At 34.8% G+C, this 22,500-nt stretch overlaps 2 protein-coding genes across 4 annotated transcripts in view; both read left to right on the forward strand.

Annotated features, from left to right (window-relative positions):
* LOC122247350 (golgin subfamily A member 7) overlaps window positions 1–8,435 on the forward strand; it is a 16,489-nt gene extending 8,054 nt beyond the window's left edge. Inside the window, exons 3-5 of one of the 2 annotated variants that reach the window (XM_043006581.2) lie at window positions 221–373; window positions 720–821; window positions 2,980–8,435. In XM_043006581.2, coding sequence (XP_042862515.1) covers window positions 221–373; window positions 720–821; window positions 2,980–3,027 — 303 coding nt within the window. In that variant the 3' untranslated portion in view covers window positions 3,028–8,435. The remainder of the gene's footprint in view (window positions 1–220; window positions 374–719; window positions 822–2,979) is intronic. The other variant, XM_086554027.1, reaches the window with a different exon arrangement.
* A 3,511-nt stretch (window positions 8,436–11,946) lies between these two features.
* LOC122265632 (putative G protein-coupled receptor AH9.1) overlaps window positions 11,947–22,500 on the forward strand; it is a 37,336-nt gene continuing 26,782 nt past the window's right edge. For both annotated transcript variants that reach the window (XM_086554030.1, XM_086554028.1), the window contains exon 1: window positions 11,947–12,237. The gene's annotated coding sequence lies outside the window, so the exon portion shown is untranslated. The remainder of the gene's footprint in view (window positions 12,238–22,500) is intronic.

Here is a 22,500-nt window from a genome sequence, read left to right on the forward strand (position 1 = left end):
ATATTTACACAGAATGGAGTAAAGGAAGAATTTTTTAACAGTGGAATGTAAAGATTTTTTTTGTGGTTTGACACATTAGAAGAATAAGAATAAGAAGAAAAGCTATATATTTGATGATATTATATGTTCTTATGCTTATTCTTATTTAGTTTAGGGAAAAATACCAAAGTAATCAATTGATTAGATGTTTCAGAATTTTCACTGGATTTTTCTTTTGCAGATTGAGAAATCCGTCTTCGAGAACACAATAAATGACATAAATGGGATGTTTGTGGAGGCAGAGAAGATGTCATGTGGTCGGTACTGTGAAGGATGTCTAGGATGTTTAACAGCATATCTGGTGTTCTTCTGCATGGAAACACATTATGAACAGGTAGGTGAATAACCTGTATAATTGTTGATTACTCTTCTTAACCCATGGAGTATGGGTTGGTATAGGTAGGTAACTAGCACCTACATTTGGAGATGCTCTTGTTTTGTCAAAGTTGACTGCAAAGTAAGAATTTTCTTTTCAGGAGTGATGGTAAAAATAAACAAAAAACAACAACAACAACAACATGGGAATTACTGGATATCATTTGTGTGATGAATATTATTTATTTCATTCTGATAGCTAGGTTATTTATGGATTAGACATGAATGTATTTAAGATCTTATAGAAGACAACAATGTTTGCTCACTGGATCTGAATCTTTACATTTTAAACATTGATTTTTCAGATGATGAAGAAGGTAACTAAATATGTGGCAGAACAGAACGAAAGGACCTGGTCACCTCGTGGCTTACTCCTCACCAACCCCATTGAACGCGGACTGAGAGTTGTATCCTTTTACATCATTTATAAACGTTGGTTAGCTTGAACTAAAGGTGGATTGACTTTGGGATTCTTCCTCTTCTTCTTCTTAATCCATAGGAACATATAAATAGATAGAAAGAGTTTTATAACTTATCAATATGATCAATAGCTCAATTCTTGAATTATTGGTCAATTATGGGTTAGGTGAAAAAGTTTATACATTAACCCATTGCGGACGGGTGTCATGACATACATGACACAGGAGCTTTAGCCTGATGGTGGGCGTCATGACGTACATGACGTTCGGGGATTTTGGATCATTGTGCTATTTTATTGTGCTATGATCAAGGAGTGAGTAATGATGGCAATTGCAGTCATGATTACTATAATTACCGTAATATTGAGCAAACCTAACTTCCAAAACCTAGATGGCACCACTTTGTTCTAGCACCAGTAAGAGAGAGAGCCTTGAATGGCACCCATCTACAGTCTCTAACAAGCACTATCTTTTGAGAGCGATGGCACACAACAAGTTGACGACCTCTTGCTCTAAAGTGCCGTAGATGAAGGTTGTGCAAGCAGAACGAGACGAGGAAGTTGACTCAAACCGTACCCCGTGTCTAAAATGTGCTCCTGTGCCAATAGGGATGCCTTTTCCTGTGGCACTCAAAATAATAAGCACAGGTTTCCTTCCTCTTCCCTACCTCTTCATGTTATCTTCATTATAGGTGGTTATACGTTTCTTATTTGTTCATGACAGCACAAAAATACAAAAAATAAAATTGCTTTTTGCCCACCCATTAGACAGCAATACTTCTATCATACTTTGTATAAAGAAAATAATGAGCTGATGTGTATCATATACTACAATTTTAGTCACTGTAGCCGTGATAGAGCCTGTCATGTGGCTTATATAAGTCTCGAAACACAATAAAACACACAAATATGGCTCTAGTTTTATAATGAGTGACTAAAAGAGAGTGGGAAGATTCAAATTATGATGTTTCAAGCTGCCTCGTTCAGAAATAAAACACATCCTGGAGACTGAGCAAACGAATCTATCCCCTGTCCACAATGGGTTAACCCATTGGTCGTGGTTTTAATATGATATGTATACAGTCATGTAACGGGTTGTATGGCACGGTGCCATCCGCGTCTATGACCGACTCTGCCTTGGCAGCCAATCATGCCATCCGCTGTCAATGGGTTAATAGATTGTAAAAGAACTGCATAGAACTGATATTGCAGGTGTGGCTCGATGAAATGCAAATAGAACATGAAAATAAAATTCTTATGAAGCAAAAAAGAGCATAATCATAGCATAGAATACAATGACATTTATTTGAATATAAATGATAAAATGACAATTGTATACCATAAGGCAACTAGCTATACTGTATGTTGTTGTGCAAGAATATGGTGTGGGAGGAGGGTATAGATCAGGTGAAAGGATGGATATTTGCCTGCATGAAATATACCATACAGAAAAAATCACAACTGTCTGATTGGCTAAGGGAGGGAACAGATTGTAAGGAGCATGATGATATGGGGTTGAAATGGCAGGTGTGGCTGGAGGAAACTTGCCAAACAGAACTAGAAATAGTAGTAGATACTTGGTACTTTTCGTTAACCCAATAGCGTTGGGGTGGTTTTGGCTCCGCCCGGTGCATGCATGATTGCCTGCTGTGCTGGCCTTACAAAAACCCATAACATGGTATCACTTCCCGGCAGTAAGTGCTGCCACCACGTGACGTTAGTAACAAAACAATGCAGAAAAATCCTGCCAGATGTTGGCAGGCCTTCCATGATCGTGGTGTATAGGACTGACTGCACAGGCCCAGGTGCGCCACGGTCATTGAATAGAATTGTAGGATTTATATAGATAGATGAATAAGTAGGAGGAAAAATTAATAGAGGTATGATTAGATGCATAAATAACTTTCTAGATGAGTGAATGGAAGGCAATATTTGTGAATGTAGAGAATGAAGTTTGTTTATGAATATTTAATAGATTAAAAAAAATAAATTAAAAAGAAAGGAAGTTGCACTTGATTATTCAGTCAGATCTGAGAAATGGGAGGAAGCCAAAATTGAGTGAGAATAACACAATTTGCTATACTGTTACAGAACGGAAAAAAAAAGAATCCAGTCTGCTCATTTTTTTCCTTAACTGTGGATTTCAGATTGAAATTAGCATATTAACAGAGCCGGCCACGACGAGAGCTCAATGAGACGTCCAACATAGCAAAGGTGTAAGTGCTGTACAGGACCGATAATTTCTCCCATTCACATCGTCATTGTCATCCTCTTCACCCGCAGACATTCATAGTTCTCATGTTCATCCACAACATTTTTATCATTATATGGGATAGTCTATTATAGCATTAAGGCAAATATATAAGTGTCATTTTTGGAAGAATGAGCGAGCAAGATTTAACCCCCGAACGTGAGGTGTGGAAGTTGGTCTGTACCCTTCTTGCAAATTTAATAGAAAAAATGAATAAAAAAAGTGATTGAGAATGATTTTATCCTGTATATTCATTGTAGTTGGTAATTTATTAAATCTTGAGTTTGATAACCATGTACGTATGTGAGAAAATATATATCAGTTTTTTTTTGTTTGTTTATGTAAGAATATCCTTGATTAATTCTTTGATTTGTAAATCCACTCATGAAACTAATCAAGCCAATGAGATGTGAGAGGTATTGGCTGGAGTGATGTGATGTGATGTGTTCAGTGTGTTTTTTTCCTTTTATTATCAGGAAGGTAACACCAAGAAGAGTAGATAGCATTGGAGAGTGTCCTGGTATTTCCATGTTTCTTTAATATTCCTGCACATCTGATTGGACAATTATTCTTTTGCCCCAAATCTAAGTTCATAGACATACTTGCATTTAAATACATATTGTTGTTATTGTTGTCAGAGTTCTTTGTTTTGTTTTGCATTATATTCTTGACATTGTGCAAGACAGCATTTGTCTTTTTTTATCCCTTCTGATTCTAGGTGTTCTATCTAGAATGAATTGTTTTATGTAAAAAAAATTAGTTTAATGATTTTGAATATGGAAATCATGTATCCTGAAACTTCATATGTACTCTATAGGAAGAAAATGATTGATATGATACTCATATTTAATGATTACTTATGATATTTATGTTTACATTGTACATTTTTCTTTTAATTTTCAACATCTGCATTGAGGATGTGGTTGATTTGTAAACATTGAGGTAGTTTGATTTGATTTATGTTGAAAATGGAGGTGTTGCTTCTTGTGTTATTATTTATGGTCTAATGTATCTAAGAATTGTGATGTGCAATGAAGTGAAGTACTTTATTCACATATTAGTAATTTTTTATTATTTATATTTGATTTGATTAAAGTTTGTATTATCAGAAGTTTGATTTTGTAAAAAGAAAAAAAAAATCCTTGAACAGAGTATGATCATGAGTTTGAGTGCAAATGAGGCTCTAGTTTTATTGCAGATATACACATATAAAAAAAGGAAGTGTGTGCAGAAATTAGAAAAATATAGCTAAATAAAGTTACTGGAGAAGCAAAAGTGATATTGTGTTAAGATTTGGTAGTTGACAAGTATACAGTTATAGAGCTGTTTGCTTGTTGCCTTTGTATAGACGCCTTGAAGTTCCTTCTTCTTGAATTGCATGATGTTGCAGAGTAAAAAAGAGAGAGAGAGTGAGGGAGAGAGTGAGGGAGAGCAAGCTCTTGTATTTTTTCCTCATCATTCCTTTAAATTCTCTTTTAGATCTTGTGTATATGGTTTAGCAGAGTAGGCAAAAATAATATATACTTGTGTATAATATGCTACTTTTGATTTTAGTCATGTTTTAGTTACTCTCATAATCCAGTGTTGTGGTTCTCACAAGAAAAAGAAAAAGAAAGAATATTTGTGCAGCTGATCCCATATTTCAGAAGGATGATGACTAATAGATAAATGAATAAACAGATTAAATAAATATGAAACTGTGGTCCATTAATGTCTTAGAAATTGATTTTTTTTTTAGAAAATAGAAACATATTTGGCCATAAACAGAACACCTTGGAATGGGTGGTGCTATCTCGCCATGACATCTAGTAACATTACAGTGATAGGCAGTTCACACAAACCAGAGAATGAGGCATAAAGAAGGGAAGTGGCCTGTCCATGTACTGGCTATGGCAGTTTCCATACGATGGGCACTGGGCATTACCAAGAGAAGATTAAAAGGTGCGAGAGGGTCTATTTTACCACCGAATCCATAAAGTTTGTCTTTCATTGTATGCAGTTTATGAACACCACTGGAGTGTATGAACAAGTGCAGGATGTAGACAACTAGCTGGACCTGAAATGAAGAGGAAAAGGAAATTAGATGCCAGACTCATCTTCAAGACCATTTGAAACTGAACTGTGAAATATTTTTCAAAATGCTTTTTTACTAAAATTCATAGCATAGGTTTAAAGGATGTTAGAGTTTTTAAGAAAGTTATAATAGTGATTTTATTATGGAAGTGGATACATGTAATCTATGTACATATGTACATATTTTGTTTTGCTTTTAAGGAAGATTGTTAAATTAATTTTTTTCTTTCCACTGTGAAAGATTCAATGAAAAAAAGCTATACCTATCTGGTTTATGAAAAATGCAGAAGAAAAAAGAAACCAATTGGTATTACTATAAATGAAATTTTGATACCAATTGCAAGAATAATTTATAATGTATTCTTGCAAAATTGTAGAATTCTGCTGTTCTTGATAATGATTGTTAATTTGACAGAGATCAAAGAACACTTGATTTGGGTATTGGTTGATTGGAACTTTTGTTTATTTTTTATTTATTATTATTTTTTTTCAACTAATAATTTTAAGTCTTTTTACCAAAGCGAATTTATGGTCAGCCTATTTTGTAAATCCTTCAGAAGATGACCCCCTCCAGCTAGTCTCAGACATGATTATCAGGTGTGTAGCGTAGTAACTAACAAACATAGGCAAAATACTAGGGAGTGTTTGATATATTGTACCTTGAAATACTTTGGAACATTTTGAGCATCTTTGTGTTTATGATACATATACATATAGAACTCTGTATATAAAAATGAGATTATAAAAAGATTTTTTTTTTTCTTTTTGTTTAAAATGGTAAGATGGCTTGCAGTTTGTGGGTCATTCAATGCTTTCCTGCTAACCCCAAGGAATATAAGGCAGTACAATCATGATTGGTGAATCCACTTTCTCTGTACATACATGGGGAGTTGTGTATATGTATATTACCACTAAAAGGATTCATAAATGATGATAAGAATCCAAACACTGAAAGTAGGGACTATGTAGGGTTTTTTCTTTGCATTTCCGTCTTGCAATCATTCATTCAATATATTTCAATATGATGATGGAATAGTTTGTATAATATATTCTGTTTTTTTCTTAAAGTTTTCTCTGATCTTGAATTGAAATACTAATGGATAATAGTTTCATGATTATATAGATTGTACTTATTTCTTGACAACTTCCTGTTTTACTTGTAATATTTATTTTGTATGAAATGATACAGGAAAAATGTGAATTTACAAAGTTTCATGTGTAATTGGAAGAATGTTGATAATTTTAATATATACACATTTCAAAGGTGCACATGGTTAAAATTTGTAACAATAAATCATCAGGGGAGATTTGCTATTGTATATGTATAAAGTAGACTTAATCTTGGGCAATATGACATTGATATCACTGTAGTTTGATGTCCATGAAATCTACAGTGTCAATGCACCATAAATATACCAACCAGTAGAAGATATTTGTACTTATACCTTGTGGGTTAGCGCTATTTACATTGATTTGTATAGTTCTAAACATCCAAAATGACATGAAAAAACTGTTGCCTGTAATTATGGTGTATGTGATCTTGTATATTAACTTTAACTTGTAGATTATCAGATGCAATGATTATCAACCAGAATTACAGCATGCATTGACAACTATACTTCATAGTTGTAGCTTTAAGGGTCAACTTGGATGTCTATTTCTGTACCTAAAAAAAGAGAAAAAAGAAAAAAAAAATGCTGTCAACTTCTACCTTTACCCTCGGGGCTACCTAGTTGTATGTACCTCTTCTGCAGTTTTGGGGAATTGTGGGCCACATTTGTACATAGTTGTATATCCCGTTGAATTGTGAATGGCACTCACCGCTAGCCAGTTTGTTGGGGAGTCAATACCTTGTACCCTGAGCCTGGGGGTCGCCTTAGCTTCACTAAAAAGAGTTTTTTGTACTTTCTATAATGGGATCACGTAAAGTGTAGTTGAGGATTTTAGTGGTGACTGGAAGTTAGACATCACAAAAAATGGCTTTCTTTCTCTGTTTAAACTTTGCATTTGATATCATTGCTAACATAAGTTTTTTATATGAATTTCTAATATGATAATTACTTGTTTTTTATTATTATTATTATTATTATTATTATTATTATTATTGTTATTATTATTATTATTATTATTATTATTATTATTATTATTATTATTAATATTTAAATTTTTTATTTTTTTATTATTTTTTTATTTTTGTAAATTTATTTATTTATTTATTTTTTTATTTATTATTTTTTTATTATTATTTTTATTATTATTTTATTATTATTATTATCATTATTATTATTTTTATTATTATTTTTATTATTATTATTTTATTATTATTATTTTATTATTATTATTATTGTTATTATTATTATTATTATTATTATTATTATTATTAATTTTATAATTATTAATTTTATAATTATTATTATTATTGTTGTTATTGTTTTTATATTCATCAGTGTTATTATTATTATCATTATTATCATTATTATCATTATTATCATTATTATTATTATTATTATTATTATTATTATTATTATTATTATTATTATTATTATTATTATTATTATTATTATTATTATTATTATTATTATTATTATTATCATTATTATCATCATCATCATCATCAATACAATAATGATAATGATAATGATGATAATGATAATAGTAATGATTTTAATAAAAATGATGATAATAAGGATGATAATAAAGATATGATCATATTATTGTTATTATTATAATTATAATTATAATTATAATTGTAATTATAATTGTAAAAGTAGTTATGATTATTACTGCATTCAGTTATTATTATTATTACTAAATGCAATTATTATTACTATGTTCAATTATTATCATGACATTATTATCCTTAATACCTTATTAGTATGATTATTAGGATTAAATACTTTATTATTTTTATTTCTAGATATATATTATTGAAGATGATTTCAATATGGTTACTATATGTATCATTGTTTGCATACTCACTCTAGAAATGAAAATAACATTATGACAAACAGTCCCATCAAACATTCCTGGGCGATGAGGTCTGCAATGATTGTATTTTATATGAATTTTTTGTTTCTGAAAACCATCAAAACATGCTGCTACACATGTGCTCCCAGAGGGACAAAGAGACTTACTGTTTTGCAGTTTTTAGGACAAATGGATTTTATGTTCTATCGTTTAGACTTTAATGGTTATTGTATATTTTTTTCTTCTTCCCTGAGCTGATTATGGCTGTACCTCCTGTCATCTGTTCTGAAAATAAATTTGAAATGTTATTAACTTTGTGTTTGATTTTATAATCCATGAGAGAAAAAAGGAATTCTGATCCCGACGGTTGTGTTTTATAAAGTGTTTTGATAGGCCTTAAAAGAGAAGAGAATTAATGTAAAAAAAAAAAAAATCTTGAGTGGACAGTTTTGCATGAGGAAAGAAAATCTTTCTACTGCCTGTTTCCGTAACACTGGTTACAGGAATGTGTAAAAAACTTTTCTCATTTGAATCTATGCAGTTATTAAAATTTACTTGATGTTCATCTTTGTGCCAAAGAGACCGGCCCTGGAATCTTTTCAGCTGCAGCTTTCACTTGTTTAAATGGTAACCAGTGATTTTTTGGGGGTTATAGTATGGTTATTTATATATCTAGTAATAATCTGGTATATTTGTCAACATGCTCCAAAAGATCAGCATTGTATGTCTTTGCCATAAGTACACATTTTCAAATACCATTAACACTGTAAAACATTACATTTTGAAAACAAATTTTAATCACATTGCACACCCTTATAATTGTATTATATTTATAACTGGGCTGATGGTACCAGGGCATGAATTAATGACAAGAATACAAACAGAGCTTGAAAGAACAAAAAAGTATGAAATAAGAAAAAGGACCACAGTAACGAGAGAAATAATGAACAATCAAACTACACTAGTTTACCGTAAAACTAAGTTATAGAAAACGTAAATTGAACTCTAATACTGAAAGAAAATGTTAAACGAAGATAAACTACGTCAATATGCACATTACAACAATAAAGGATATAGGTGCTATCTGCAGCGCTCAAACTTAAAATCATAAAGTATAATGTCAGTTACTGGGCGTGGACATGTGATAACCAGAAATATATAAGTCGCGGTTATACAGTAGATGTCATTACTGAGAACAGATCATAAAATAATACTAGTGTTATTATGATTGCAATGACAATGGAATAATGATGATAATAATGAGTGATCATAATCAGATAGTATGGTGATGACGATACTAATGATGATAATAATGAGTGATCATAATCAGATAGTATGGTGATGACGATACTAATGATGATAATAATGAGTGATCATAATCAGATAGTATGGTGATGACGATACTAATGATGATAGTAATAATGTTACTAATGCTAATCCTGATAATGACTATCGTTGTTGCCATCAGTGCCAACAGTTTCTGGGTACGAGGGCAACGGGCCTTCTTCGACATACGAATCTTCAACCCTATGGCCACGAGCAACCGATCCCAGGAACTCCTCTCTGCTCACACCAAGCATGAGAACAACAAAATGAGGGAGTATGGCGAACGCGTCCGAGAAGTCGAGCAAGGTACTTTCACACCTCTTGTATTTACGACTTCTGGGGGAATGTCATCGAGAGCAACGATATTCTACTCATCCCTTGCACAACAACTTGCAGAGAAAAGGCAGCAACAGAAGAGCGCCGTCGTTGCATGGATGAGGTGTCGATTGGCCTTCTCACTACTACGGTCTTCACTGCTCTGTCTACGAGGAACAAGGAACAAACCGGCAATGTACACTAGTCTCAAGGATTTAGATATAGAGGAAACTTTGTGTGGTGTGTTGTTTTGTGTTGTACGTTATAAATAGTAGAATAGAGAGAAATATGTAATTGTAAATAAAAGAAATAAAGGTTAAAATACATCTCCCTAAAATAAGTTGGATGTCGACCACAGCCATTGGCGAGTACGGGGTCAGTGGACTATTCTGTGAAATATTATTGCATATATATTTCACAACACAGAGACTCGTTTGAAACGAATAGGAGGTCGATTTATTGAAAAAGAGAGAGAGAGAGAGAGAAAGAGAGAGAGAGAGAGAGAGAGAGAGAGAGAGAGAGAGAGAGAGAGAGAGAGAGAGAGAGAGAGAGAGAGAGAGAGAGAGAGAGAGAGAGAAGAGGGAAGGAGAGAGAGGGAGAGGAGGGAGAGAGAGAGAGAGGGGAAGAGAGAGAGAGAGAGAGAGAGAAGAGAGAGAGAGAGAGAGAGAGAGAGAGAAGAGAAAAGAGAGAGGAGAGAGAGAGGAGAGAGAGAAGGGAGTGGGAGAGGGAGAAGAAGAGAAGAGAGACGAAGAGAGAGAGAGAGAGAGAGAGAAGAAAGAGAGTGTAAGAGAGAGAGAGAAGAAAGAGAGTGTAAGAGAGAGAGAGAAGAAAGAGAGTGTAAGAGAGAGAGAGAAGAAAGAGATTGTAAGAGAGAGAGAGAAGAGAGAGAGGGGGGGGGGGAGGGAGAGAGAGGGAGAAAGAGGGAGAGAGAGAGGAGAGTGGAGAGAGAGAGAGAGAGAGAGAGAGAGAGTTAGAGTTAGAGTTAGAGTTAGAGTTAGAGTTAGAGTTAGAGTTAGAGATAGAGATAGAGATAGAGAGATTATAGGATGCATAGGAAATAATTCCTGTAGACCTAAGTTTCTAGCCATGTGATCGTATACAAAATGGCGCTTGCTGGCCAGTCCACGTTAAAACAAACACCATCCGTTCCCTAGACAGTCCAAAGTGGAAAGCTGACCCTGGAACAAGAGTTTAAAGTCAGACGTTTACCGGTGAACAGGTCAAGCGATCGCGCTCTACGAGCTGTATCGAACCAGGGAGATCCCGCCCTGCCCTCGTCGCGGTAAGCTGAGGATCCCCGCGTTTCCGCTGCTTCAGACGAAGTTGTCGAATTTTAGTGAACACTTCAGCTTTTAACTGTGCCAGAAAAACACTACCGCTGAAGCTTCTGATATCCCTTTATGTTTACTTCTTACAGGACAAGCGAGGATTCTAAAGCATGGGGAAGATACTAAAATACATACATATAAAGACAAACTGACAAACATACAGAAGGAGAAAAACAAACAAACAAAGAAACGAACGACTAATAAGCAAATAAAACAATCTCCTTCCCAGTACAGAAGACGCATGCGCCAATCGCATCGCCGCTAGAGATGTAAACACCTCGATCGGCAGAGGATGTTTACTGTGTTTACTTGCGATTGTAGTAAAGCGCGTAATCCGAGGTGATAAGAAGTCGATTCGTACCGAGGGAGGCGGGAGACTTCTGTTTGATAAGAAAGATGAGAAAATTAATTTGCTTTCTTTTTTTGTGGTTACTAATGGGCAGGGAATTTATTTAGAGGTTACTGATGTCAGCGACAGCTATATGTATACATACATGCGTAAGACAGAAAGCTAAACTGTTTAATGTGTAATTTAATACAGTATCCATTTATTCCTAATCAGAATTGAAAAGAGCATGACAACTTTATACATTTTCTCAAGGACTGGTAAACTGCCTTCAACACACACAATTCTGCAAATACTAAAACTCAAACAGATTTGGTAAAAGCTATCGTTAGGAGACAAATTGCAGACATAAAACACGAACGGCGAAGCGGTAAACAGTTTACAATGGAAATATCCCGTCTACCTTTTTTTACCCATAAGGTGGTGAAGGATGTGACGAGAGAAGATGAGGGGGGGGGGGGCAAGGGGCGAGGAGGAGGGTCGCGAGATTCAGGGCAAGAGTAGTTGAACGAACGGCTTCAGTGCGCACGGGTCGACACCTCGCCGTATCCTCAATTTTTATCCATTTTGCTTAAATGCACAATGAAAAGAGGGAGGCGAGGCAATGATTCAGAGCTAACCGATTAGTTGATTAAACCAACCAGTGAAAGGAGGAGCTATAGCATGATATATAGAGGCGATGACCAGAACTAGAGTAGGCTGAAGGATGTGTCCTGGGAGACATCCTACTCCTTCAAACATGCCCCGGGGGCTCACGCGGCTCATGCCTCTTTGGAGTAGGATCTTGAGGATGTAAAGGGTAAGAGTCTTCTTGTTTATCATGGTATTCGTGGAGTTTCCGTGCCTCTGCATATTGTGAAAAAGTAAATATATTTCGTCACTGATCTAAATGTCTTAAACATTGATAAAGTATCAATAATATTATCACCCTTGAACAAAATTATGCAAATATAATTATAATAATAATTTCCTTGTAAGTAGCGATAGTCATGCAATCATTTTCATTATATCTTGAAATGTGCCTGATGTTTTGTTTCTGTTTGCTTGCATGTCCGACTCTCTTTCTTTGCTTGTCTGTTTTTTGCTTGTCTGTGAATCTGGGAGTCTGAGATGTCAGTGTTCAAGTATTCAAGGTGAATAATCTGCATATAGATACTTTGTTTTCTATCAGTCTATCTGCGCTATTTATCCGTCTATCGATTTATTTTTATCTTTATCTCTCTCTCTGTAATTTTCGTCCGATATCGTTCTATCTGTCTGCCAATTTCTCTTTAACAGTGAATTATAATCTTCAGTGATGTTTCTCCGCATTTCTCTTTCTGTTTCTTCTTGTATTTTTTTTCAGTTTATCTTTGTTTTCACTGATTTCTTTCTCTTTTTCTCCTCCTGTCTCTTTCTCTCCCTCCTATTTCCTCTCATTTTTCTCTTCTGTTTTTTTTCTCTCTTTTAACTCCACTGTTCTCTATCTCGTTTTTTCTGTCTGTTTGCTTGTGTGTTTGTCTGTCTGTCTTTGTATTTAACTTTCTCTCTCTCTCTCTCTCTCTCTCTCTTTCTCTCTCTCTCTCTTTCTCTCTTTCTCTCTCTCTCCCCTCCCCTTCTCTCTCTCTCTTTCTCTATTTCTCTCTATCTTTCTATCTCAATCTCTCTCTATCCCCATCTCTCTCTATCACTCTTTCGCTCTCAACCTTTTGCCTTCTTCCACTCTCTTTCCTCTCTCTCCTCTCTTCCCCACCCTCCTAATCTCCTCGCCCTCTCTCCTTCATTCCTCCTCTCTTCATCTCTTCTCCCCTTGCGACAACGAGTCACTCGTCAGTAAAAGAGAGAAGGAGATAGATAGATAGAGACAGAGAGAGAGAGAGAGAGAGAGAGAGAGAGAGAGAGAGACGAGGAGAAAGAGAGAGAGAGAGAGAAGAGAGAGAGAGAGGAGAGAGAGAAGTTAAGGAGAGAGAAATAGAGAGAGAGAAATATATATATATATATATATATATAGATTGATATATAAGAATATATATATATAGAGGAAGAGAAGAGAGAGAGAGAGGGAGAGAAGAGAGAGAGGGAGGGGGAGGTAGGGAGAGGAGCGGAGAGAGAGAAGAGAGAGAGAGAAGGAGAAAGATAGATAAAGAGAGAGAGAGAGAGAGAGAGAGAGAGAGAGAGAGAGAGAGAGAGAGAGAGAGAGAGAGAGAGAGAAAGAAAGAAAGAAAGAAGGAGAGGGAGGGTGAGAGGTAAATACGGATAAATATAGAGAGAGGGATAGCTGAAGAGACAAATGGAGAAAGCGATAGCTAGACAGATAGACAAATGAATGGACAGACAGGCTGACATAGATGCAAATGTATCTTATAGTATTAATGATATAATCAACTATTACGAAAAAAAGACAAGATGAACATCAAATGTCTATTCAGATCGCCCAAATTCCGGTAAACAATCTCCTCCCCCCCCCCAAAAAAAAAAGAGAAAGAAAAAAATGAGATATTTTCCTCTTTCACAAGAACAGTAGTCTAACTCATTTTAATGTATATTGGAACAGCCATCCACATCAGCGCTTGATATCATCACACCCCCTCCCCCCAGGTAAACAAAGTAACGTTACAACACCTCTTGACGCCATCACCCCCCTCCCCATCTAGTCCTCCCCCCCCTCCCCAAGAGTAAAGACGACACATTGTAGCACTGCCTGTGTTCAGCGTTATTAATGTTTTATTGCTATTATTATTGTCGTTGTCACTAGTATTATATTTCTTATTATTATCATCATTATTATTATTATTATTATTATTATTATTATTATTGTCATCATCATCATTATTATTATTATTATTATTGTCATCATCATTATTATTATTATTATTATTATTGTCATCATCATCATTATTATTATCATCATTATTATTATTATTATTATCAGTGTTATTACTATTGTTATTGTTATCATCATTATTATCATTATCATTGATAATAATAATGATAATTATAATGATGTAATCCCCCCCCCAAAGGGTGGTGGTGTGTGTGAGGTGGGCCACACCACCCGGGGGGGGGAGGCTTGTTAAAAAAAGAAATATTTAAAAAAATGGGGGGGGGGGGGAAAAAAATGGGGGTGGTGCTGTGTAAAGTGTGATGATGGTGTGGTAGGGGGTGGTGGTGTAGGGGGGGTGTTGTGTGGTCGGTCTGTTTATGTTGTGGGGATTGGGTGGGGGGGGGGCGGAGGTTGTAGTGGGGAGGTCATGTTAGGATGGTTAGGTTGGTGGAATAAGATGGTTTTGGGTTTCAGATGCTTGGAGCCGATGCAGGATACTTCGTGCTAGGCCTCGCTCGCGCGCAGCATTCAACGCTCCGCGCGGAATCCTCCTCGCGCTCGCCGCCTCGCTCTCGTCGCTCCTCCTCTCTCTCTCCTCTCTCGCTCTCCTTTCCTCCTCTCTCGCTCTCGCTCTCTCCTCATCTCCTCTCTCGCTCTCTCGCTCTTTCCTCTCTCTGCTCTTCTCGCTCCTAATATAAAAAAAAAAAAACTCTACTAACTTATATCTACTCTAACTAATAATAACTAATAAAGTTAAAAATAATCTCCAATCGAAAAAATACATCTAAATCTCTAATTCTCCCTCGAAAAACTCTAACTCTCTCTAATTCTACTACTATCAAAATACTAATCTCTAAAAAATACTACGCTAACAAAAAACTCTAAAGAAATTAAATTAAAATAAATACCTATTCTAACACAAACTGAATACTATATACTAAAACTACTAAAATAAAAGAAAAGACTAACTCACCTAACAAAAATCTCTTACTAAACTATATTAAAAAAACTACCAAAAAATAAACTCTCTCTAACAATACTAAAATTCTCTAGACACAAACATCCTAACATCGTCGAATATAAACTCTTCTAAACTAATAAACTAAAACTAATCTAAATAATCGAACTCTAAAAAATAATCTAATCTAAACAAACTAAACTGCTAAAAATAGATAAATCTGCTACCTCAAAACTCTATAACGCCTACCTCTCTAACTAATAATTACTAACTAAATACTAATAAAACTAAATAAAAAAAGAGAACTCTCTAAAAAACTAAACGATAAGTCTCTCAACTAATCTCTAACTCATACTCTAATCTAATACTAACTACCTACTCGTATCACTCTCTACTATTATCTCTAAAATAAATCTATCTCTCTCTCACTCTCTCTACTCTCTACTTCTCTATATCTAAATCCTTAATCTCTAATATTAAACCTATCAAAAAAAACTAAGTATCTCAAACAAAAAAAAAAAAACATACTTTAATCACAACCTAACATCTTATCTCTCTTTACTACTAGCTAAAAAAAATTCTCTAACTATACTATACTACTACTTCTACTCTCTACTATCAACTTTTCTAAACTACTCTAAACAACTATAATACGTACTCCTACTTTCTCTCTTAAAAAGCTAAAATACTAGGCTACTACTAATCTTACTACTCTTATATTAAAAAATAAAAACTACTCCACTACTCATACTTCTCTTACAAAAACTTCTTACATTACTTCTCTATCTCTCTAAATATCTTCATCTTAACTCTATCTATCTCTCTATCCTCTTCTACTCACTCAAACTCCACTCTTAATATAAAAACTAACTCTATCATCTAATTCCTCTCCTATTTCTATGCCTAATAAATATTCAAAAAATCTAATCACTCAATATAAATAACAAAAAACCATCTACACCTCTACTCCCTTACCCTCTACACACCAACACACCAATCTACACTCCCTACATCCCCTATCTCCACTCATCTCACTTTCTAACCTATATACTCTATATTTCTACCTTACTACTACTTACCACCTCTCACTAACACTCAAGATAAACTTCTAAAACATACTCTATACTATTTCTATCTAATATTATTAATCTAACAATACTAAAACCTAAAACTAACTAATAAAAAAATATAACTATTCTCTATACTAATCCTACTATTAAATATATCTACTTCCAAACTAATCTCTTCTAAACTTCAACTCACTACTAACTAAATTTAACTTAATAACCTATACTCATAGCCTCATATCTTTAAATACTTAACTAATCTAACCCTCTACACTCAACACTCTAATAATTACTAAATCTACAAAACTAACCTAACAAACCTAACTTACTACACTCAACACTCCTAACTATACTATACTCTACTCAACCTCTCTAACTCTTCTCAATAATTTAAACTACCACCCCTTAATTATATAATATCTCTTCTACCACTACTCATTCTCCTCCTACTCCACCAACCCACACCATATTAAGAATACCTCTCTTACTAACTCTAATCCTTCCAACCAATACCTTACTCCACTCGTCAGTCTCCAAAATTAAACTCTTCACTCTCTATCTTAAAACTTTTAATACTAAAAACGAAAAAATATACCAACCTTCTAACTACTCTTCATAACCACCACCTCCTAACACATAGCTCTCACTCCCGCCAACAAATAACCAAATCCAAAATGGGGAGGGGAGGGGGGGGGGGGAAGGGGGGGGGTGGGGGGGGGTGGTGTGGGGGATCCACCTACCCCACCCAGACCCCACACACCACCACAGAACACGCCCACCCCCCCCCCCCCCCCCCCACCCCACCCCCCCCCCATCCCAACACCCACCCCTCCACCCCCCCCCCCCAACCCCCCCCCACCCCCCCCCCCCCCCCCCACCTCAACCCCCCACCCCCCACCCCCCCTCCTCCCCACCCCACCCACCCCCACCCCCTCCCCCCCACCACCCACCCCCCCCTACCCCACCCACCCCCCCCACCCCCCCACCCCACCCCCCACCCACCACCCCCCACACCCCCCCCCCCTCCCCCACCCCCACAACCCCACCCCCCCCCCCCTCCCCCCCCCCCCCACCCCCCCACACCCCCACCCCACCCTCCCCCCCCCCCCCCCCCCCCACCCACCCACCCCACCCCCCCACCCCCAACCCCTCACCCCCCACCCATACACACCCCACACCACACCACAACCCCACACCCACACCCACACCGACCCACTGCCCTTACATCACCACACCCACACCCTCCAACCACCCACACCCTACACCCACCACCACACCCAAACCCCACACCCCCACCCCACACCACCCACTCCACACCTCACCCATCACCCACCACACCCACACCCTCTCCCACATCCTCACCCCCCCACCCACCCCACACCACTCCCACCCACTCCCTACCACACTCACTCTGCGACTCTCTGTCTCTACCTCACACAACACCACTCTCTCTCAACCTCCTTTCCACTCACTCACACTCACTCACACTCTCACCTCACCACTACACTCTCTCTCACACACTCCAACTCACACACATCCCACACCTTCACTCCCTCTCCCCCCTATCCCCCCCCCCCCCCCCCCCTTTTTTCCTCTCTCTCTCTCTCTCCTCTCTCTCCTCTCTCTCTATATCCTCGTCGTCGTGGCACTCCACTCTCCTCTCTCATCTCCTCCTCCTCACTCTCTTCTCTCCCGCTCCCTCTCTCCTTTCTCTCCTCTATAAATATATATATATATAACATATATCAATATCCTGATATATACTATTGCTTCTTCGCATCTGCCCTCCCCGCCCTCCCCCTTTCTTCCTCTCTCTCCCTCCTTTCCTCCCTCTCTTCATCTTTCTCTCTCACTCCCTCCCTCTCTCTCCTTTCATCCCTCCCTCCCTCCCTCCCTCCCTCCCTCTCTCACTCCCTCTCTCACTCTCTCCTTCCCTCCATCCCTCTCTTTCCTTCTTTCTCTATTTCGGCCTCTTTTTATCCCTCTCCCCTTCCCCCCCTCTTTCTCTCTCTCTCTCCCTCCCTCTCTTTCCTTCCCTCCCTCCCTCCTCTCCCTTCCACCCTCCCTCCCTCTCTCTCATTCCCTCCTCTCCCTTCCACCCTCCCTCTCTCTCCCTCCTTCCCTCCCTCTCCCTCCCTCTCTCCCTCTCCCTCCCTCCCTCCTTCCCCCCTCTCCCTTCCACCCTCCCTCCCTCCCTCCCTCCCTCCCCCTATCTCCCCCCTCCTTCCCTCCTCTCCCTTCCACCCACCCTCTCTCTCCCTCCCTCCCCTTTCCTCCCTTCCACCCTCCCTCTCCCTCCCTCCCTCCCTCCTTCCTTCCCGCCTTCATCGTTCACCTAATTCCTTTGACACCGCTCGTAGTCATGGCCTCTCAGTCACGGCTCAGTCACGGCTTAAAAGACCTCATGTTTATTTTAGATTGGAGATCCACTTGATGTATGTATTGGTATGCGTGCATTTATAAATGTGTGTGTGCATATCTCTCTTTGGGTTTTCTCTCCTTTTCCCTTCCTCTCGATGTCTTTTTTATCTCTGTCCACTTCTCTCTCCTTCTGTGTGTGTATGTATCTCTCTCTCTCTCTCTCTCTCTCTCTCTTTATATATATATATATATATATATATATATATATATATACTATCTATAAATTATTATGTATAAAATATAAATTCTTATAAAGATCTATCTATCTATCTATCTATCTATCTATCTAGCTATCTAGCTATCTATCTATCTCTACCTCCTTTCTCTCCTCGCTCTCTAGCTATCTAACAGATCTTATCTATCTAGCTCATCAATATCAATCTAGGTCTACCTCTCTCTCTCTCTCGCTCTCTCTCTCTCTTATCTCTCGCAAGTCTATCTCATAATCATCTCTCGCGCTCGCGCTTCACGCTCTCTCTCCGCTTCTTCTTTCTCTCTTCTTTCTCTCTCTGCTCTTCTCTTCTCGCTCTCGTCTCCTTCTGAAACACGCACCACACACACGCACACGCACACACCACACGCATACGCACACTCCATGCACACACACGCACGACGGACCACCACTCATTACACCACACACACACAACGCAGAAGCACACGCACACGCACACGCGCACGCAGACACACTCACACACACCACACACACACTCACACACACACACCCCAACACACACACACACACACACACACACACACACACACACACACACACATATTATATTATATATAGATATATAGATATAGATATATATATTATTATATATAGGATATATATATGTATTATATATGACTATATATATATGATAACTTATATATACTTCTTATTTATATATATATATCTATATATATAATAGAGATAGATATATATGTATATAAAAAGTATGGAGACATAGATAAATTTGACACACACACAAAACACACAATATTTGAACCACACTTCACTAACACACCACACACATGTATATGATTGATTAATACATACATAATTTATATATATATTTAGATAGAATAAATATATATGTATAGAGTATATTTATAATATATATTATTTAAATAAGAGAATACACAAGATTAGATCTTGTATGTATGTAGATATAGGTAGGCAGATATATATAGAATAGATATATATATATACTGAGATATAATAATTATATATATATATATCATATATTATATACAAATATACATACATACATATATATTTATATAGATGTATATATAGAGAGAGATTGATTATTATGTATAGATATATATATATATATATATATATATAAATATATTAAAAAAGAGAGATATTGATATGTAGATATATATGTCTATACATATATAATATAGATATATATATTATATATATCTATAGATAGATATTATATAGATGTATAGATATATATATTTCGAAGATTTAGATATGATATGTATTGAGACATCTATATATAATATGTATATAATATATATCATATATATATATATTTATATATAAATATAGTTATATATATATGATATAATTACTAATATAATATAAGACTACACAACCCCCCACCAACACACACAGCACACAACAGACCCCACACACACACAAAACACCCAAACACACACCACACTACAATAAAACTAGATTATATAATATATATATAATAGATATATATCATATTATATACACACACAACCAACAAAGACCCACCAATACACAACACCACACACACAACCCCAACACACAATACAAAATAGATATATATATAGATAAATAAAAATATATATAGATAAATTATATATATATATATATAGATATATCGGTATGGTATGGATAGATATATGTATACATAACAGATAGAATATATATAAATATATATATATATATATATATATATATTTATATTATATTATACATTGATAAATATATATATACACCATATATATCTGTATTGTATGTATATATTATGTAATGCAATATATAATATATATATATATATATGTCTATATATATAGATTATATGTATATAATAATATATATTATACATACATACAATATATATATTATATATATATATATAATATATAATATAATATATGTATTGTATATATAGAAATAATATATATTATATAATATATATATATATAGTATCTATATAAATGAATATTACAATATATTCTATACATAATATTATATATATATAGATATATATATATATGTTATATATACTATATAAAATATGTATATATACATATATATATCTATAATATAGTATATATATATATATAATATATAATAATATATAAATAAATATGTATATATACAAACATATATAATACATATTATATTTCGATATAAATATATATAGATATATATATAATATATATTATAATATATATATATGTGTGTGTGTGTTGTGGTGTGGTGGTTGTGGGTGTGTTGTGTGATGTGTGTGGTGTGTGTGTGAACTATTAGATCTATAGTTCTATATATATATATATATATATATGTATACATATGTTATATATATAAATACTAAATATATATATATATCTATATATACAATATATATATATATATGTATAATTATTTATATGTAAGATATGTCTAATTGTATATATATATTATATATTATAAAATATCTATATCTATAATATATTATGTATATAAATTACAGTATATGTATTTGTGTAATTTGTGTGAATGCAGCTGTATTATGTACACACACACACACAACACAAACACACACGTATATGTATATATATATATATATATATATATATATACTATATATAGATATATATATCTATATATATTATAAATGTATAACATGTACTGTATATATATTGTATATATATATATATATATATAATACTAACTATATATTAATATATATATATATAAATAGTATTTTTTATATATATATATATATATATATATGCACTATACCATAAATAAAACCCCCCCCCCCCCTAATGAGAAGCCTACGTCCCTACCATGGATTGATACAAGCTCATGAAACAAAAAGAAAAAAAACGAAGAAGAAAGAACCAAAAATATATACTTATATATAGTATATGTAATATATAGTGAGATGTAATATAAATATACTTTACGCATATAGGTATAGTATACTAATCATTATATATAATTGCATAAATATGATAAATAGATATATATATATATTTATATATCTATATATATATATATATTTCTGTATATACTTTGTTTTCACGTATGTCATATATATACATAGATATAAGGCTTATAGATACATACATACATATATCACTAATACAATATATATAATCGATCATATATATATATATAAAATATATATATATATCAATATATATATATGTATGTATACATATAATATTTGAACACACACACACACACACACACACACACAACACACACACAGGTATATATATGTAGATACATATAAGATAATATGGTATATACATATATATATATATAGATATAGAAATAGATATAGATAGATAGTATGATATATATATAAATTTACCTGTCTAAATACATAAACTTATAGATATATATATATATTTATATATATATAATTGAGATATATATATATATAATATATAGATATATATATATATAGATTTAAAATGCGTTACGCTTGCCGTATTCTACCATCTTCTTCTCATATATATATATATATTATTTTTTAATAAAATATAATATATATATATACCACACGCCACCATATACCATATTTAGATAATATAATATATATATATAGTACATACCACACAGTA

Source organism: Penaeus japonicus, unplaced genomic scaffold, assembly GCF_977035675.1.
Source record: "Penaeus japonicus unplaced genomic scaffold, GWHDUDI00000001_assembly GWHDUDI00000029, whole genome shotgun sequence".
In the NCBI taxonomy this organism is placed as follows: Eukaryota; Metazoa; Arthropoda; class Malacostraca; order Decapoda; family Penaeidae; genus Penaeus; species Penaeus japonicus.